Raw genomic sequence first — 18,341 nt, forward strand, 5'->3', positions numbered from 1 at the left:
ACTACCATGTTGCCTCAATAAATTATTCTATAGGTTCACTGAATATGCCCGCAAGAAACTAAATCTCAGGGTTGTATATGGTGACATATAGGTACTTTGATAATAAAATTTGTTTTTAAACTTTGAAAGAACACTATTAGAGCAAAATAAAAGCGTATTGCAGAGCAAGGTGACCGTAGTGAATTTATATCCATGTAGCAATGGCAGGATATCTGTGATGTTTGTGCCCTGTGCAAGGTCGCACCTGATCTTAGTATTCAAAAGGGCTGCTCTTCAAGTTATGGCTGCACTTAGACCCCAGGTTTCTTATATTTGTGCACCCAGTGTGGAGGGGCAGTGGGTTGGTCAGAGGACCTCCCAATCGATCTGCTCCTGGACACGACCAAGGTGGCCATTCACGAGTCCAAGCTGTTATTTATTGGGGTGAAGTAGTCTATCCCCACTCCCTGCGTCGCTCCCCAGGGTACATTCATGCTGAGGTGTCCCTGGAGAGGGCAGCCTGCTGTGCCCACTAGTTCACTTGAAGTCTTCTGCAAAATCGAGAGAGAGTGGGAAATGAAGGGGCGTTCAGCACCAGCTGCCTGTATTTGACCGGTCTCCCTCTCCTTTCGCCACTATCACTGGGCAGGAAGTGCAGGGTGCTTCAGTGCCACCGCTGCCAGGTTCGGGAGCAGTAGTTGCCCTTCAGCCGTGGGGGGGGGAGGGGGATGTGGGGTTTGAGGCTGTCTGCAAGAAGTCAAATCTCAAGGTTGTATATGATAGATACTTTGATAATAAAATGTACGTTGAACTTTGAAAAGGCTGGCACTAGCATGTCTGGCCTACTTCCAGTCCTGACCAAGGGTCTCGGCCCAAAACATTGACTGTTTAGTCTTCTTCACAGATGCTGCCTGACCTGCTGAGTTCTTCAGCATTTTGTGGGTGTTACTAAGGAAGTTTTTTTTTTGCTGCTTTTAATAAAAATAAGTCATTTTTAAAAACAAAGAATACTTGCAAACCGGAGACGTGAATAAAGGCCATAATTCGAATAGAAGGAGCAAAGCAGGTAACTATTCTCCCCAACATTCCTACAACTGTGGCACCACTGTAAACCCATTTCTGGGACGACGGCTCTGGCTTGAGTTTGGATTTTAACGAGGTTCTCACACTAAAAACTGAACAGTGCCCCGAAGTCTTTCACAAGTCTTTCAACCCTTCAAACAAACAAATCCATTTTTTAAAAAGACTCAGTATTTATTTAGTTATACACAATACAATGCACGTATCAATCTCATATTTTATAAAATACTTTTACACAGAGGAATAAATTTCTAATATAAAACTCTATATTATAGGTTGTACTGCACAGACCAGTCACAGGTAGAGACAATGAGTCCGGTGCGGTTTGTGAGGAGTCGTAGTGCCCAAAACAGAGGGAGAAGGGTGTGTGGGTGAGGAGGAGATCGAGGGGGTGGGGGAGGGCATATCTGAGAGATAGAGAGAGGAAGGAACCAGCAGGGAGTAAAAGAACTTGATTGCTTTGAGTGCGAAATCATTCCTTACCATTTACTTGGTCACAATATTGATTGCTTTTCTGAATGACATCATGGTCAGATCCTAGCTTTGTGTGGTAAAGCGATGTGACCATGTTCCCTGTCCTCTGGTATTTATTTCCATTGGATCAGCTCTACAGAAATTAATTGTGGATCCACAGACAAGGGGTTACGTGTCCACAGACACAACTCTCAGTGAGGCACCCGGGCACCTCAAAGGATGTCTTTCACCTGTGCCGCTGGTGGGAAGAGTCATCCTCAGTCCAATTACATCACTGGGGAGGATTTAAAAGCAAAGTGTTCGGGCAGTGGGAGAATCATCCCTCTTTGTGCTTTTTGATCTCGTCACTGGAGATTCAGTATATCGCAACCCTGCCACTTTGACCTGGCCCCCGGCTTCACTAACCAGGTCCAACACTTGCCCCTCCTGACACAGGTCACTGGGTTTGTGGGGGTGTGGCCAGGGTTAATCGGGGTGAGCCTAGTGTTAGTGGGGGTGTGGCCAGGGTTAATCGGGGAGCGGCTCGGGTTAGTGGGGGTGTGGCCAGGGTTAATCGGGGTGCGGCCAGGGTTAGTGGGGGTGTGGCCAGGGTTAATCGGGGTGTGGCCCGGGTTAGTGGGGGTGTGGCCCGGGTTAGTGGGGGTGTGGCCCGGGTTAATTGGGGTGCAGCCAGGGTTAATCGGGGTGTGGCCCGGGTTAGTGGGGGTGCGGCCAGGGTTAATCTGGGTGCGGCCAGGGTTAGTGTGGTGTGGCCAGGGTTAATCGGGGTGTGGCCCGGGTTAGTGGGGGTGCAGCCAGGGTTAATCTGGGTGCGGCCAGGGTTAATCGGGGTGTGGCCCGGGTTAGTGGGGGTGTGGTCAGGGTTAATCCGGGTGCGGCTCGGGTTAGTGGGGGTGTGGCCCGGGTTAGTGGGGGTGTGGCCCGGTTAGTGGGGGTGTGGCCCGGTTAGTGGGGGTGTGGCCCGGGTTAGTGGGGGTGTGGCCCCTTTGGAGCTTGGGTTTAGGTTTGAGGGTAGGAATGGCGGATCTACGTGTGGGGCTGGGAGAGGTAAGGTTGTGGAGATTTGTGTGGTGAGCTACGAGGTGATATGGTGGATAGGGTGGTGTAGTGGAGCCAGTTTAATCTGGCCCATGCCTTTCATTATCGTGGTCCGGCACCACTTGGTTTAACGAACCGGGTGTGGACAGGGACGCACCATCAGTAATGCATCCTCGGGTCATTGGGTGTTTCGGGTCTCTAACCATTAAACAGCCTCCCTGAGGTGACCCAGCCAGGGTTGATCAGGTCCGGCTTGTGTTTATCCCACGGACCAAGATAATGAGAGGCATGTAATACTGGGGGTAATTATATTCTGGGATTGCATGGGTTAAACTGACAGTGTTTACTGTTATTCTCAATAACATGAGTTGGTCACAACTCACAAGATCCTTAGCTGGGATCACCGAGCCACACAAGGCCACATCCGGTGATATTCCTCCACCCGTCCGGCTACCAGCTCTGCAGGGGTCAGTCACAAAGCCTACCATGTTCCAAACAGGCGATATGATCACTCAGCAACTTGACACGAAGCATTCCAATTTGCAGTTACAAATGCAACAAGCACACAGGAGCAGAACCAGTGTCAACTTAACGGAAGTGTCGCAGCCCACAGCAATGGTTAGTATGCTGGGCACAGGGTCATCGCTGGACCATCAATGCCCATTTCAGCAAGGCGAAAACCTTCATTGCAAGGAGTAGGAAGTCTGTCTGTAAGTTTACAGTAATGAGACCACACACAAAAGCAAAAAGAATGCGGGAAACGCTCAGCCTCTGCAGAAAGAGTAACAGAATTAATATATCAGATCAAATATCCTTCATCCAAACTAGACAGAACAAAGGTTAGTTACAAGATTTTAAATTCAAGTTGAAACATGAACTCTATGGTTCATTCTCAACAGATGCTGCCTGATCGGTTGAGTGTTCCCTTTTACTTAAGGATTTCCAGCATTTTTTAAATTTTCATTTTGTTTCCTTTCCCAAGGAGGGATATCCTTGTACTGGAGGAAGCTCAGGGAAGATGTGAGCTTCACCCACTGGAGTTTATGAGGAGAGTCAATCTTAATGGATGCTTCATTTTTAAGTCTTAAATCTAATCCTCCAAGAGGACCACAGGCTTGTAATTGGGTTTGGAGGCTTGCATGGCTCAATGTTGGCTGGAGTCAGGGCCTCGTGGTAGGGTCACCCATGCCGAACAGGTCAAAGGGTAGAGGCCAGACTAAGAGTGGTCCACCGGTTCTCTCAATGATATGTACAATATTCGGAGAAGGACAACAGGATATCTTATCTTGAGAAGAACCAGAATCCGATTCAACACACACAAGCTGCTGGAGGAACTCAGCAGGTCAGGCAGCATCTAAGAAGAAGAGTAAACAGTCAGCGTCTTGGGTCACGACCCATCATCAGCTGAAGGGTCTCGGCCTGAAACGACAACTGCTCATTTATTGCGCTGTCTGATTTATTATTCATTTATAGAGATACAGCAGAGAACAGGCCCTTCCACCCAGTAAACACGGGGACAGTTTACAATGACCAATTAACCTACTTGGGAGGAAACCTGAGCACCCGGTGGAAACCCACGCGATCACGGAGAGGACGTACAAATTCCTTACAGGCAGCGGGCAGGAATCGAACCAGGGTCGTCTGCACTGTAAAGCGTCGTGCTAACCACTACGCTACCGCGCCACCCTGCATTCCTCCAGCCTTTTGTGCGTGTTGATCAAGATTGTCAGCATCCTGAACTTGTAGCTATCGGGAGAATTTCTCGTGTTTATGATCGGAATCAGGTTTGTTCTCACTATCGTATGTGAGATGTAATTTGCGGTAGCAAAGCCCAGAATTGGAGTGCGGGAGCATAGTTTCAGATGGGGGAGCGAAGCTGGAACAAATGCAACGTTAGCACTCATTTCCAGGGGACTCGAAAATAAAAGCAAAGATGTAATGCTGAGGCCTCTTAAGACATTGGGCAGACCATATTTGGAGTACTGTGAGCAGTTTTGCGCCCCGTATTTGAGAAAGGGATGTGCTGCCACTGGTGAGGGTCAGCTGGGGGGATTAAAAGAATGATCCTGGGAATGAAAGGGTTACCCATGAGAAGTGTTTGACGGCTCTGGGCTTGTACTTGCTGGAGTTTAAAAGAATGAGCCGGGGGGGGGGGGGGGGGCAGATTTCATTGAAATCTACCGAATATTGCAAGGTTAAATAGAGTGCATGGAGAGAGGATGTTTCCGATAGCGGGAGAGTCGAGGGCCACAGGGCACAGCCTCAGAACAGAAGGTCATCCCTTTAGAACAGACAGGAAGATGAATTGCTTTAGTCAGAGAGTGGTGAATCTGTAGCCACAGACAGCTGTGGAGGTCAAATCACTGGGTATGTTAAAAGCAGAGCGTGATAAGTTCTTGATTAGTGAGGGCGTCAAAGGTTCCGGGGAGAAGGCAGGAGAATAGGGTTGAGAGGGATACTAAATCAGCCATGATTGAATGGTGGAAAAGACTCGACAGGGTAAATGGTTTAATTCTGCTCCTGTGTCTTGAGGTCTACTGGAAAAGGAAGTCCTTCTCTCAGGTCGAGACCCTAGTCCTGACAAAGGGTCTCGGCCTGAAACGTCGACTGTACCTCTTCCTAGAGATGCTGCCTGGCCTGCTGCGTTCACCAGCAACTTTGATGTGTGTTGCTTGAATTTCCAGCATCTGCAGAATTCCTGTTGTTTCCTTCTCTCAGGATCATGAATCAGGAATGATCGATCCAAGAGAGCTGTGGAATGTGAGGTGGGTAAACCTTTGTGCCAGAGTTGACCATCAGACAGGGTAGCAGGGCTGAGACTGGATCGGACAAGCCACGATCTTCCCGGATAACGGAGCAGACTAGAAGAGCCAGAATGGCCTGTACTTGCTGTTATTTCGTGCCTGTGTGGGGGGACTCGGTGCAGCAGAAGTGGAGTTGGGAGGGTCTTGCGCACGAGGAAGACTGTCTCACAGGCAAGGGGCGTCAGGAGAAACGTACAGAGACCCCCCCCCGCCCGCCATGCCCAGTCAACACCCTCACCCTGCGACGGTGCCAGCTCGCTGCTCAGTACTCCACCCCGTACCGGTCAAAGTTGCGGAGGATGATATTGAGCTGGAGGTGGACCTTGCCCATGGCCACGGTGTGGAGCCGGTAGCGGTCAGCCCCGGTGTAGATCAGGTCGCTGTGTTTCAGCTGGGGGCCGCCGCCAACAAACATCTGGGACAGCTGCTCCTGCCAGGTGCCCAGGGGCCGCCAGGTGACGCAGTCCAACTGGTGGAAGCCCGGGCTGCTGGGGACGTGGCAGAAACCGTAGCCGTAGAGCTCGCTCCGGCCGAAGGAGTCCTGATGCCACACTTGCAGGAAGAGCTTGGGCCAGCCTGAGGGGGGAACAGAGTCAGTCTGCTGTCCAAGACCAGGATTCCTCCTTCCTCTTCTTGTTGCTCCCTCCCCTCTAAAACGTACCGTGCGCTACTGACACACAGAACCTCTTCCCTACCCACTCAAAACAATGCCACAGTGAGCTTGCAACCAGGAAAGCAGGCACCCTAGGTCAATCGTTACCCTCTCCTGTAACACAACTGACACAAGAGACGCGCGCAGAAATGTGACTGCTTTTTGGGAAGGGTGTGGGCGTGCATCTGCATTACCCACTATACTTATAGGGAAGTCAGCACCCACAATACAGCACCTCTCACCCACTAGGTCCCTCCCGTTAGCTCATCTATGTAACAAGTTCCCTAATGAATGGACACTTCATTCATAAATCTTAAATCAAATCCTCTAACAGGACAACATTCTTGTCATTGGGTTTGCAGTGCCTCCATGTTGGCTGGAGTCAGGGGTTTATGCTTTGGCTCTTGGTAGGGTCACCCATGCCAAACAGGTCAAAGGGTAGAGGCCAGGCTAAGAGTGGTCCACTGGTTTGGGGGTTCAGCTCAAGGCTAACAACCCTGACTGGTCAAACAGAATTGTGACGGAAACAGCAATGAAGAATCCTTCTACATCTGAGTGTGTCGGTATTCCTGAGTCTCCACCCGGGACTTGCATGACTGACAGTACTGAAAACTGAGTACTGACATGATGAAGGAAGCCCTGAACATCGCCAGAGATGGAGGACCTCCACTGCTGCCCTAGTGGTGTAACAGGCAGTTAAAGGCATCCGTTAGTCTTGCGAGACCATGGATCTGTGCCTGAAAAGTCTTCACTCTCCAGGGCACAGGCCTGGGCAAGGTTGTATGGAAGACCAGCAGTTGCCCATGCTGCAAGTCTCCCCTCTCTATGACACCAATGTTGTCCAAGGGAAGGGCACTAGGACCCATACAGCTTGGCACCAGTGTCGTCGCAGAGCAATGTGTGATTAAGTGCCTTGCTCAAGGACACAACATGTTGCCTCGGCTGGGGCTCGAACTCACGACCTTCAGGTCTCTAGTCCAACGCCTTAACCACTTGGCCACGTGCCCACATGTGAAAGAAATCTAACTGATAACCAATAATACTGAAACTTAAGATGGAGAGCTGCAGTTAGATCACAGATCAATTATGGCTTTGTTGAAAGGCCAAGTGACCTCTTCCATTATCATGTTCGAAAACAGAGCAGGTTGGCTAGTGATCAGGAGCACAAGCCTAGGCAGTCTTTCAAATGCAGGAAACCAAGCAGTGGCAAATTGCTAAGTTCTTGCAGACGTGAGGACGGTGTGGAAGACGGTGCGCTCCACCGGGGGCGGGGCGGTGCAGCATGGCGTCTAGGCTGGAGTCAGTGCTGCCCCCAGTCGTCGCTCGGCAGAAGACAAACTCTATTGTGGTTGACTGCAGATCGATGGCGCGAGTTTCTGACGTGATTGTGGTACCATTTGAGCTTGCTATATTATGTGTGCACTTTGTGCTGTGAGTGACTGTTGGTACTATGTTTTGTACCTTGACCCCAGAATAACACTGTCTCATTTGGCTGTATTCACATATGGTTGAATGACAATTAAACTTTAATTGAATTCAAGTTAGAAGACAAATGACGAGGAACCCTTTCGACTGGTGGCAGAGCATAGGAACGGGAGGTTGAGTGGAAACATTGAAAACAGGTCCCTTCGGAGGTGAAATTAGGAAACACCCAGTTCGGAACACTCTGGTCTTATGCTAATTTCAAAAATTAAGATTGGGAGGTTTTTGTCTACCCACTGGTGTTAAGGGGTTCGGACTAAAGGTGTTGAGTGTAGAGCAGGGATGATCTTAAGAGCAGGCTCAAGGCACTGATGGTCTCAGGTGGTTCCTGTCTAGGAAAGAATACCACCAGTCAGCAGCTGTACATCACAACAATAAGCGCTGGGTAACTTCTATTCCAAATCAGATCCCAATAGAAAGGGGAAAGTAGTAAGGACACAGATTTTCTTTTACATTAAGGATGTAGAGGAGATGATTCAAAGTCTTATGTGATGAGAGGTATACAAAATTATGAGGGGTATAGATAGGGTAAATGGAAGCAGATTTTTCCCCACTGAGGTTGGATAGGACTACAACCAGAGGTCACGGGCTAAGGGTGGAAGTTGAAAAGTTTAAGGGGAACATTAAACTTAAGATGGAGAGCTACAGTTAGATCACAGATCAACTATGGCTTTGTTGAAAGGCAAGACAGACTTGAAAGGCCAAGTGAGCTCTCCCTTTGAACATTCTTCACTCAGAGGGTGGTGAGAGTGCGGAACGAGTTGCCAGAGCAAGTGGTGCATGCCAGCTCGATTTCAACACAAGAGAAATTTAGACAGGTACATGGAAGGTAGGGGTATGGAGGGCTATGATCCTGGTCCAGGTCAATGGGAGTAGGCAATTTAAATGGCTTGGCATGGACTAGCTGGGCCAAAGGGCCCATTTCTGTCTTGTACTTTTTTATGACTTAAGACTCTATGAGCAGATTCAATGAGAATTTCCAAGGGGGAACAGAATCCCTGTTTAAGATAAAAATATATACACAGTGGTCAGCAGTTGACCAGTCGGTAGTGTAGCGGCATCCACACCGGACTTCGAGGAGAGTGGTCCTGGGTTCAAATCCGGCTGGCTCCTTGCACGCTTTCCATCCGTTGACCTAGCAACTCAGCTTCAGTAAAAAAAAGACAAAAATGCTAAAGGAATGGCAAGGTTGTCACCCGATGTGCCACAGGGTGCAGCAAGGAACAGAGGGAGTGGCCAGAGGAATGGGATTTGTTATTTTATTTTTTAATATATACTATTAGATTAATACTATGTATGATCTTGATCATGTTTATCTTACCTTTTGTATGTATTGTTATCGATATAGATATTTGAGATAATTCTCCTCGTTTGCATATTTGTACTTTTTTCAAATTAATAAAAAGATTGATAAAGAATGAATGGGATGTGCAGTGGTTCTTTGAACTGTTGGCATGGCTGTGACGGGCCCAATGGCCTCCAGCTGCATTTTACAATTCTATGAGATGCCTGCAGTGATTTTTCCTCATTAACTGCCACAAGGTTTTCCTTTCCAAACAGCAAGCTCCCTTCTTCCCTCTCCCCAACAATTCTTCCCATTCTCTCCTCCCTTCTAATGGCTCTGACAGGCAGAAAGACCTGAACTTCAAAGCACATGACTTGTCAAAAGCTTCGCTTGTTTTGTCTTATTCAATTAACCTTTTCTCTCTGCTGGTTTTGTTCTGTCAGAATGGGAAACAAGATTGCAAACTTTCTCTCAGGCCTATCTGGACAACAGCTCATTAACCACGAATCAATTACATAATTCAATCAGTTTAATTGAACCTTGAGCACTGTGTGAGTGAAGGGAATGGGGGCAAACTCTCCAGCAGACTGCTGTATTTGGCAAGCAGTAGCTGCAAAAAAGCTACAAGTTAGGTTTTGTTTTGATTGTCCATTTGACAGATTTGAGCATAATTCATTGCTGAGAACCGTTCTGTGCTGTGAGGGAATCAAATGGAATACGTAAATTAAATTAAGAGTTCACCCAGCGTTTAATGGCTCTGGACCTCTTCTCACTGGAATTCAGAAGAATGAGGGGTGACTTCATTGAAACCTATCGAATGGTGAAAGGCCTCGATAGAGTGGATGTGGAGAGGATGTTTCCTTTTAGAACGGAGATGAAGAGGCATTTCTTTAGCCAGACAGTGGTGAATCTGTGGAATTCCTTGCCACAGGTGGCTGTGGAGACCAAGTCATGGGCAGATTATTGATTGGTCAGGGCATGAAGGGCTAAGGGGAGAAGGCAGGAGATTGGGGCTGAGGGAGAAAATAGATCAGCCATGATGGAGGAGCAGAATCAATGGGCCAAATGGTCTAATTCTGCTTCTATATCTTATGGTCTTAAGACTGAGATGAGAGGAAGTTCTTCCCTCAAAGGTTTATGTCTTTGAAATTCTCTACCCCAACAGCTGAATACATTTACAGCCAAGACAGATTGTTAGTCTGTAAGGAAGTTGAGAGTTACAGGGAATAGAGGAAAGTGGAGCGGAGGCCAAGCCACGGATCTAGATCCACGTACAAAGGAGAAAGGGGATATTTTAATTTATTAAGTATGAACCCATTCAGTCCATCGAGTCTTTGCCAGCTCTCTGAACCTTCCCATCCCTGCAACTCTTTCCCTCTCGCATGCCCATCGACGCCACCTTGATTCATCTGCCAATTTGGGACGTACGAGAAACACGCACAGTCACAGGGAGAAGTGCAAACTCCACCACTGAGCCAATATCAAACCTGGGTTACCGGAGCAGTGAGACAGCACACTGTGCCAATGTGCTGCTCAAGAGAGACATACAAATTACATCATCACAATCATCATTAAGTGTCGTGTCATATGACGTGGGCGATCGTGGCCTTGACCGTGATTGTTCTCGGAAAATTCTTCTGCAGAAGTGGCTTGCTACTGCCTTCTTCTGGGCAGTGTCTTCACAAGATGGATGACCCCCAACCATTATCAATACTCTTCAAAGATTGTCTGCTCGCCGGCAGTGATCACATAACTAGAACTTGTGATAGGCACAGTTCCTCCACCAGCTGCTCCCACGGCTTCACGTGACCCTGATTTGGAGCGGGGTTGCTAAGCAGGTGCAGGTGATACACCTTGCCCAAGGGTGACCTGCATGGTAGTGGAGGGAAGGAGCACCTTTGGTAGAGACTGCATCTCCAACCGGCCACCCCTATACAAATTACCAAGGGTATAAATCGAGAGAAAGAGTTTCCAATGATGGGATGGTCAGCGTTTCAACAACACAAACTTAATTCTCCAAGGAAACAAAGGGGTGAAGGAGAGAATTCATTTGGCAGTGAATTATGGTCACCGAAATACCATCTGAAGCAAATTCACCGTGAATGTTAAAAGTGGTATTGGAGAAATCCCTAGAAGGGGTGATCGTAACAGGGGTGCACAAAATTATGTGGAGCTTTGTGTTTAAACTGCCTGTTACGCCGCTGGCGGACGTTTAGGGCAGCAATGAAGGTCCTCTATCTCTGGCGGTGTTCATGGCTTCCTTCATCATGTCAGGAGCTTCCTCTCGGTTTTCACTACTGTCAAGTGGAGACTCAGGAATACCATCACACTCAGATGTCAAAGGATTCTTTATCACTGTTTCCGTAACAATTTTGTTATGGAACCTCCAAACCACCTGAGCTAAATCCCTGAACCTGGAGGACCGGTGAACCTCTGTCCTCTACCCTTGACCCTACCAAGAGCCCTGACTCTAGGTGATGGGTCACTGAGGCACGCAAGCCTCCAAACCCTATGACAAGGTGGTGGTCCTCGTAGATTAGATTAAATTAGCTTTATTTGTCACATGCATATGAAAGATACAGTGAAATGTAAATTAAATCAGAGAGCAGCCCACAAGTGTCACCACACTTCCAGTGTCATAACTCACCGACCCTAACCCACACGTCTTTGGAACATGGGAGGAAACCCATGGGGTCACGGGGAGAACATACTTACAGTGGCAGCAGGAATGAAACCCCAATCAGAGACTGCTGGCACTGTAAAACCATTGCACTGTCTGCCACATTACTGTACCATCCCTGATAGGGAGTTAGTCGGAGAGCTAGCCATGAGATATAGGAGCAGAAGTAGACCATCTGGCCCATCAAGTCTGCTCCGCCATTTTATCATGGCTGATCCATTTCCCTCTCAGCCCTGATCTCCTGCCTTCTCCCCGTAACCAGTATCAACTTGATTTTCCCCAATCTATTTGTATATTGAAGTCCCCCCACAACTAACGTAACATTGGCTTTCTTGACATGTTTTTTCTATCTCCCACTGCAATTTGTAGACCACATTCTGGTTCCATTCCTGCCGCTGGAAGCACTTTCTCCCTGTGATTTCTTCCGGGTGTTCTGGTTTACTCCCACGTTCCAAAGGTATATGGGTTAAGATGAGGAAGTTTGTAAATAGCTCCCATCAGGGTCTTCTTATCTGAACACAGGTGCCTAAAGTAGAGGGGAGAGGTTTGGGGCAGGAGAAACGGGAGGTGGGAGGGAAGGGATCTGGTAAATAACATCAGAAGGGATCTCAGGAAGAAGATGGCTGGAACCTGGAACATCCTGAACTGCCTGAGGGGGTGATGGAGACAATATCTGAGAAGTAACTAGATGCAGAGTTAAATCACCAGGGAATGGAAGGTTACAGAACAAGTGGTGGTAAATGGAATTAGTATGGTTGAGATGGAGATGGCAGTTCAAAGGGTCTGTTTCCATTCTGTGTGACTATATTTCTATAGGTACGATATAACCATTATTACTTTCCATTACACCACTGGCATTTAGGGCAGCACTGAAGGTCCTCCATCTCTGGGGGAGTTCATCGTGCCAGTCGCTTCCTCACGGTTTTCACTACTGTCAGTCACACAAGTCCCGGGCAGAGACTCGGGAAAACCGCTATACACGGATATAGAAGGATTCTTCATTGCTGGTTTCCTAACAATTTTGTTTTACTGGTCAGGCTTGTTAGCCCCGAGCTCATCCCCTGAATCTGGACCACTCTTAGTCTGGCCTCTACCCTTTGACCTGTTTGGCATGGGTGACCCTACCAAGAGCCAAAGCATAAAGCCCCTGACTCCAGCCAACATAGCTCTCCGGGTCATTGAGGCATGCGAGTCTCCAAACCCAACGACATGGTTGTGATCCTCTTGGAGAAGGATTTAACTATAAGGAATATGAGCAAAATTAGGGCATTCCACCCATCGACTCTCTTTTGCCATTCCATCATGGCTGATCAACCCTATTCTGCTGCCTGCTCCCCATAACCTTTGACTACGCAAGAACGCATAAATATACTCAGTGATACGGCTGCCACAACTGTCCGTGGCAATGAATTCCACAGATTCACCAACCTCTGGTTTAAAGTGGTTCCTCCTCATCTCTCTTCTGCATAAATATTCTTCTATTTTGAGGTTCTCACCCCTGTTCTTTGACTCACCCACTATAGGAAGCATCCTCCCCAAATCCACTCTAAATAGACCTTTCAGTATTTGATGGTTTTCAATGAGATTCCCACCCCCTCATACTTCTAAATTCCAACTAGTACAGGCCCAGAGCCGTCAACACTCCACTACTCTCACTGCAATCTGCAGCTTGTAATTTCCTTTTAGGTAACGCACTTTTGAACCATCTAAACCAATTGGTAATTTCACGATCTTCTGAAGGACTCAGTAGACTCCAAATGAATCTCAGGGTTGTGTACTTTGTTAGTGTCTTCCACAGTGAAGACTGACACAAAATACTGAAGTTGTCCCCCATTGCTACCAGCATCATTTTCTAGCAATCCAATATCCATTCTCACCCCTCTTTTATTCGATATATTGGAAAAAAAACTTTTTGTATCCTCTCTTATAGTATCAGCTTGCTTACTTTCATATTTCATCTCTTCTCTCTTTAGGGCTTTTCAGTTGCTTTGTGTTGGTTTTTAAAAGCTTTCCAATTGTCTAACTTCCCATTAATTTTTGCTGTATTATATGCCTTTTTTTTTTCTTTTATGCTTTCTTTGACTTTCCTCCTCAACCATTGTTGCGTCATCATGCCTTTAGAATACTTCTCCTCCTTTAGGAAGCATCTATCCTGCGCCTTCCAAAATGCTCCCAGAAACTCCAGCCATTGCTGTTCTGCAATCCCCACTCATGTCCACTTCCAATCAACTTTTGCCAGCTCCCCTCTCAAACCTCTGTAATTCCCTTTACTCCACTTTAATACTGATACATCTGACTTCACCTCCACCCACTCAAACTGCAGCTTGAATTCTATCATATTATGTTCACTACCACCTAAAAGTTCCTTTACCACAAGCTCCCTCATCAAACCTGGGTTCATTGCACAACACCCCATCCAGAATTGCCTTTCCCCTAGTGGGCTCAACCACAAGTTGCTCTAAAAATCCATCTTGTAGACATCCTACAAATACTCTCTCTTGGGATCCAGCACCAACCTTATTTTCCAAATCTACCTGCATATTAAAATCCCCCATGACCATTGTAACATTGTCTTTTATACATGTCTTTTCTATCTCCTGTTGTAATTTATATCCCACATCCTAGCTACTGTTCAGACTTGTATATAATCCCTATCAAAGTTTTTTTTAATCCTTGCAGATTCTTAACTCTACTCACAAGGATTCTACATCTTCCAATCCTATGTCACCTCTTTCCATGGATTTAGGACTTCATTTTTACCAATAGAACTACCCCACACCCTCCACCTACCTGCCTGTCCTTTTTGATACAATACGTATCCTCAGACATTAAGCTCCCAACTATAATCTTCTTTCAGCCATAACTCAGTGATGCCCACAACGTCATACCTGCCCATCTCTAACCGCACTGCAAGATAATCTACTTTATTCCATAACTATGTACATTCAAATATATAGCATCTTCAGTCCTGTACTCTTCACCCTCTTTGATTTTCCTCCCACATTACATTTCATCTCATCCCACCGACTACAATTTTACCCTGTCATCTGCCTGTCCATCCTAACAGTCTCACTACACACCGTATCTACCTGTATACCAACTGCCCCCCACCCCCGGGTTCAGGTGCAATCCATCCTTTCTGTACAGATCATGCCTTCCCCAGAAGAGATCCCAATGATCCAAAATATCTGAAACTCTGCCCCCCTGCACCAGTTCCTCAGCACTACCATCCTATTTTCTGCCCTGACAAACACGTGGTACTGGGAGTAATCTAGAGATTACTACCTTAGAGGTCTCTTCCCCAACTCCCTATCCTCACTGCGCAGGACCTCTTCCCACTTTCTACCCAAGCCATTGATGCCAACGTGCACCACAACCACTGGCTGCTCACCCTCCCGCTTCAGAATCTTCTGCAGCTGCTCCGAGACATTCTGGTGCCCAACACCTGGGAAACAACACACCATGGTGGCGTCCCTTTTGTGGCCACAGTACCTCCTGTCCATCCCCTTAACTATCAAGATCGCTCTCCCTGACTTTACCCTTCTCTGCTGAGTCTCAGAGCTGGCCACAGTGCTGACGTGCCCTGATAGGTCATCCACACTCCACCCCACCCCCAAAGCAATAACCAAAGAGGAATAGATACCACTGAGAGGAATGAACCCTGACTGCTTGCTTTACTCCCCTTACTTCTCCATCTACTATCAACGGCCTGGTACAGGAATACCAATGCTACAAAACCCTACAAAAGATAGTGGATTCGTCCCAGCACATCGCAGGCAAAGCTCCCCCAACCACTAGCACTTCTACATGAAACATTGCCATAGAAAAGCAGCACCCATCATCGAAGATCCTCACCACCCAGGCCATGCTCTTTTCTCACTGCTGCCATCAGGTAGAGGGTACAGGAGCCCCAGGACTCACACCACCAGATTCAAGAACAGTTACTACCCCTCAACCATCAGGCTCTTGAACAAAAGGGGATAACTGCACTCATTCCATTTCTGGTGCAGCCACGACCCATGATCTCACTTTAAGGTCTCTTTATCTCATTATCTCATGTTCTCCTTATTTATCGCTATTTATATATTTGCATTTGCACAGTTTGTTGTTCACTGATCCTGTTGCTTATTATGCCCACAGGAAAAAGAATCTCAGGGTTGTATGTGGTGACATGCATGTAATCCGGTAATAAACTTTACTTTGAAGTTTTGAAGCCTGCACTCTGGGTGTGACCACCTCAGTAAAGGTCTCACCTCTGAGATGAACAGAAAGAAGAGCCTAATAGCTTCCTGGAGTGCTCTCTGATATCCTAGAGTTAACAAGACATAAACAAAATTCAGCTGGGGGAAAAGCAACTTACCTTGAAGACCTTTAGTTGCGTAGTGCACATCAATAGGGTGGGACCAGTAAGTCATCTCCTTGTTAACTGGGTTGTCCACCTGTGTTTGCCCTTCCTTTAAACCGGAGAGGAGCTTCCAAGCACACCCTACAGAGAGAAGGAAGTCGATCGTAAATACAGCACCCAGAACTTGGACTTGGTTACTCTGTTAGCATAGACATTGTCAGAGGAAGTTAAAAAGAAACAGCAAACATATACTTAGCCTTTCGCTATCTTGTTAGTAGAACCACAGAGTCAATCAGAAATGAACAGGCCCTTCCTGTACAAAGTGAATTCATAGAAAACTCTGCTTTAAGTGCTGAATGGGTCAGGCAGGCATATTATTGGCAACGATGCAGGCCTAACTGTACAGCAGGCTTACAGTCGAGCGTACACCTCAACTAATCCAGTCGAGCAGCACTTGGTCTGCAGCCTTCCAGGTCTTTGTGATTCAAGTGCGGACGCCACTGAGGAGCAGCGGTTCCTCGACACTATCCAGCTCGGGCGTCACATTCAGAGTTCAGTCCTGGCATCCTCGACAAGGAGTCTCTGTATGCCCTCCCTGCAGAATGTGTGGATTTTCTCCCAGTTTCCTCCCAAGGTTCAAAACATGTACTGGTTAGTAGGTTGCAGACACGAGGAAATCTGCAGATGCTGGAAATTCAAGCAACACACATCAAAGTTGCTGGTGAACGCAGCAGGCCAGGCAGCATCTCTAGGAAGAGGTACAGTCGACGTTTCAGGCCGAGACCCTTCGTCAGGGCTAACTGAAAGAAGAGATAGAGATTTGAAAGGGGGAGGGGGAGGGGGAGATCCAAAATGATAGGAGAAGACTGGAGGGGAGGGGTGGATCTAAGAGCTGGAAAGTTGATTGGCAAAAGGGATACCAGGCTGGAGAAGGGAGAGGATCATGGGACGGGAAGCCTCCTCTCCCTTCTCCAGCCTCGTATCCCTTTTGCCAATCACCTGTCCAGCTCTTGACTCCACCGCTCCCCTCCAGTCTTCTCCTATCATTTCGGATCTCCCCCTCCCCCTCTCAAATCTCTTACTATCTCTTCTTTCAGTTAGTCCTGATGAAGGGTCTCGGCCTGAAACGTCGACTGCACCTCTTCCTAGAGATGCTGCCTGGCCTGCTGCGTTCACCAGCAACTTTGATGTGTGTTGCCAGTTAGTAGGTTAATTAGTGCGTTCCCAACCTGTGATCCACAGACCCCTCGGTTAATGGTACAGAAAAGGTGGGGAGCCCCTGTTGTAAATTGTCCCCCGATTAGGTTGGGGGTAAATTGGGGTTGTCGAGGGTTGCTGGGCGGTGCGGCTTGAAGAGCTGGAAGGGCCGATTTCGCGCTGTATCTCCAATTAATCAATCAGGTGCTTGTTCCAATATTAGTCATAGTCATACTTTATTGATCCCGGGGGAAATTGGTTTTCATTACGGTTGCATCATAAATAATTAAATAGTAATAAAGCCATAAATAGTTAAATAGTAATATGTAAATTATGCCACGAAATTATGAAAGAAGTGCAGGACCAGCCCATTGGCTCAGGGTGTCTGACCCTCCAAGGGAGGAGTTGCAAAGTTTTACAAACGTTGTAAGAGTATCTGCCTCCAGCACCTTCTCAGGCAGTGTGTCCAGACTGGAAAGCACCCTCTGGGTGAGAAGAAACTTCTCCAGATGCGCTCTTACGCCTCACCTTGAAACAGGAGTTCACAGCCTTTATTTTTAAAGAAAGTGTGGCACGTGGTCGAGTGGTTAGGGCATTGGACTAGCGATCTGAATGTTGTGGGTTCGAGCCTCGGCCGGGACAGCGTGCATGTCCTTGAGCAAGGCACTTAACCACACAATGCTCCAGTCTACCCAGCTGAGGATGGGTACCGGCAAAAATGCTGGGGGTTCACCTTGCGATAGACTGACGTCCTATCTTGGGGGGGGGGGGGGGGAGTCTCGTACTCTCAATCACTTCACACCACGGAAACCGGCATAAACACCGGCCTGATGGGCCACAAGGCTCATGACAACCTTTAATTAAAATTTTTAAAGAAAGGCATGGACCACTACCATTAGGCGAGAGGTCCATGGACCCCCCAGTTGGGGAGCCCTACCTTAAACCAAAGCCCTCTGATCTTAGACATCAGTTTTGAAGAAAGGTTTCTCCATCCACAACTTGGTATACTTTCATCAGGTCTCCCCTCAGTCTTCTCCGCTCCAACACCAGCCTATCCAGTCTCTCCTCAGAACGGAAACACTCCATCCCAGGAAGCACCCTGAGCATTCACGTTCTCCCTACAGCACGATGACCAGAACTGCACACAGTACTCCAAATGTGGTATTCACTTTTCTAAAGACCAAAGATTTAAATATTACCTTTAATTGTCTCGTGAGGTGCAATCAACGATATAGAGCAAACATTATTTGTGTCAAGTCAAATCAGCCAGGATTGTGTCGGGGGTTGCCTGCTAGTGTCGTCCCATGCTTCCAGTGCCAGCCACT

General features: G+C 47.5%; 1 protein-coding gene across 2 annotated transcripts in view; it reads right to left on the reverse strand.

Annotated features, from left to right (window-relative positions):
- Positions 1 to 1,230: 1,230 nt before the first annotated feature.
- The window catches only part of b9d2 (B9 domain containing 2), a 29,553-nt gene continuing 12,442 nt past the window's right edge, over positions 1,231 to 18,341 (reverse strand). Inside the window, exons 3-5 of one of the 2 annotated variants that reach the window (XM_072269906.1) lie at positions 15,835 to 15,960; positions 5,657 to 5,951; positions 1,231 to 3,342 (exon numbers count right to left, since the gene is read on the reverse strand). In XM_072269906.1, the coding sequence (XP_072126007.1) occupies positions 3,336 to 3,342; positions 5,657 to 5,951; positions 15,835 to 15,960 (428 nt within the window). In that variant the 3' untranslated portion in view covers positions 1,231 to 3,335. Of the gene's footprint in view, positions 3,343 to 5,613; positions 5,952 to 15,834; positions 15,961 to 18,341 lie in introns of both variants that reach the window. The other variant, XM_072269904.1, reaches the window with a different exon arrangement.

The sequence above is a fragment of the Mobula birostris genome, chromosome 10, assembly GCF_030028105.1.
Source record: "Mobula birostris isolate sMobBir1 chromosome 10, sMobBir1.hap1, whole genome shotgun sequence".
NCBI classification, from domain to species: domain Eukaryota; kingdom Metazoa; phylum Chordata; class Chondrichthyes; order Myliobatiformes; family Myliobatidae; genus Mobula; species Mobula birostris.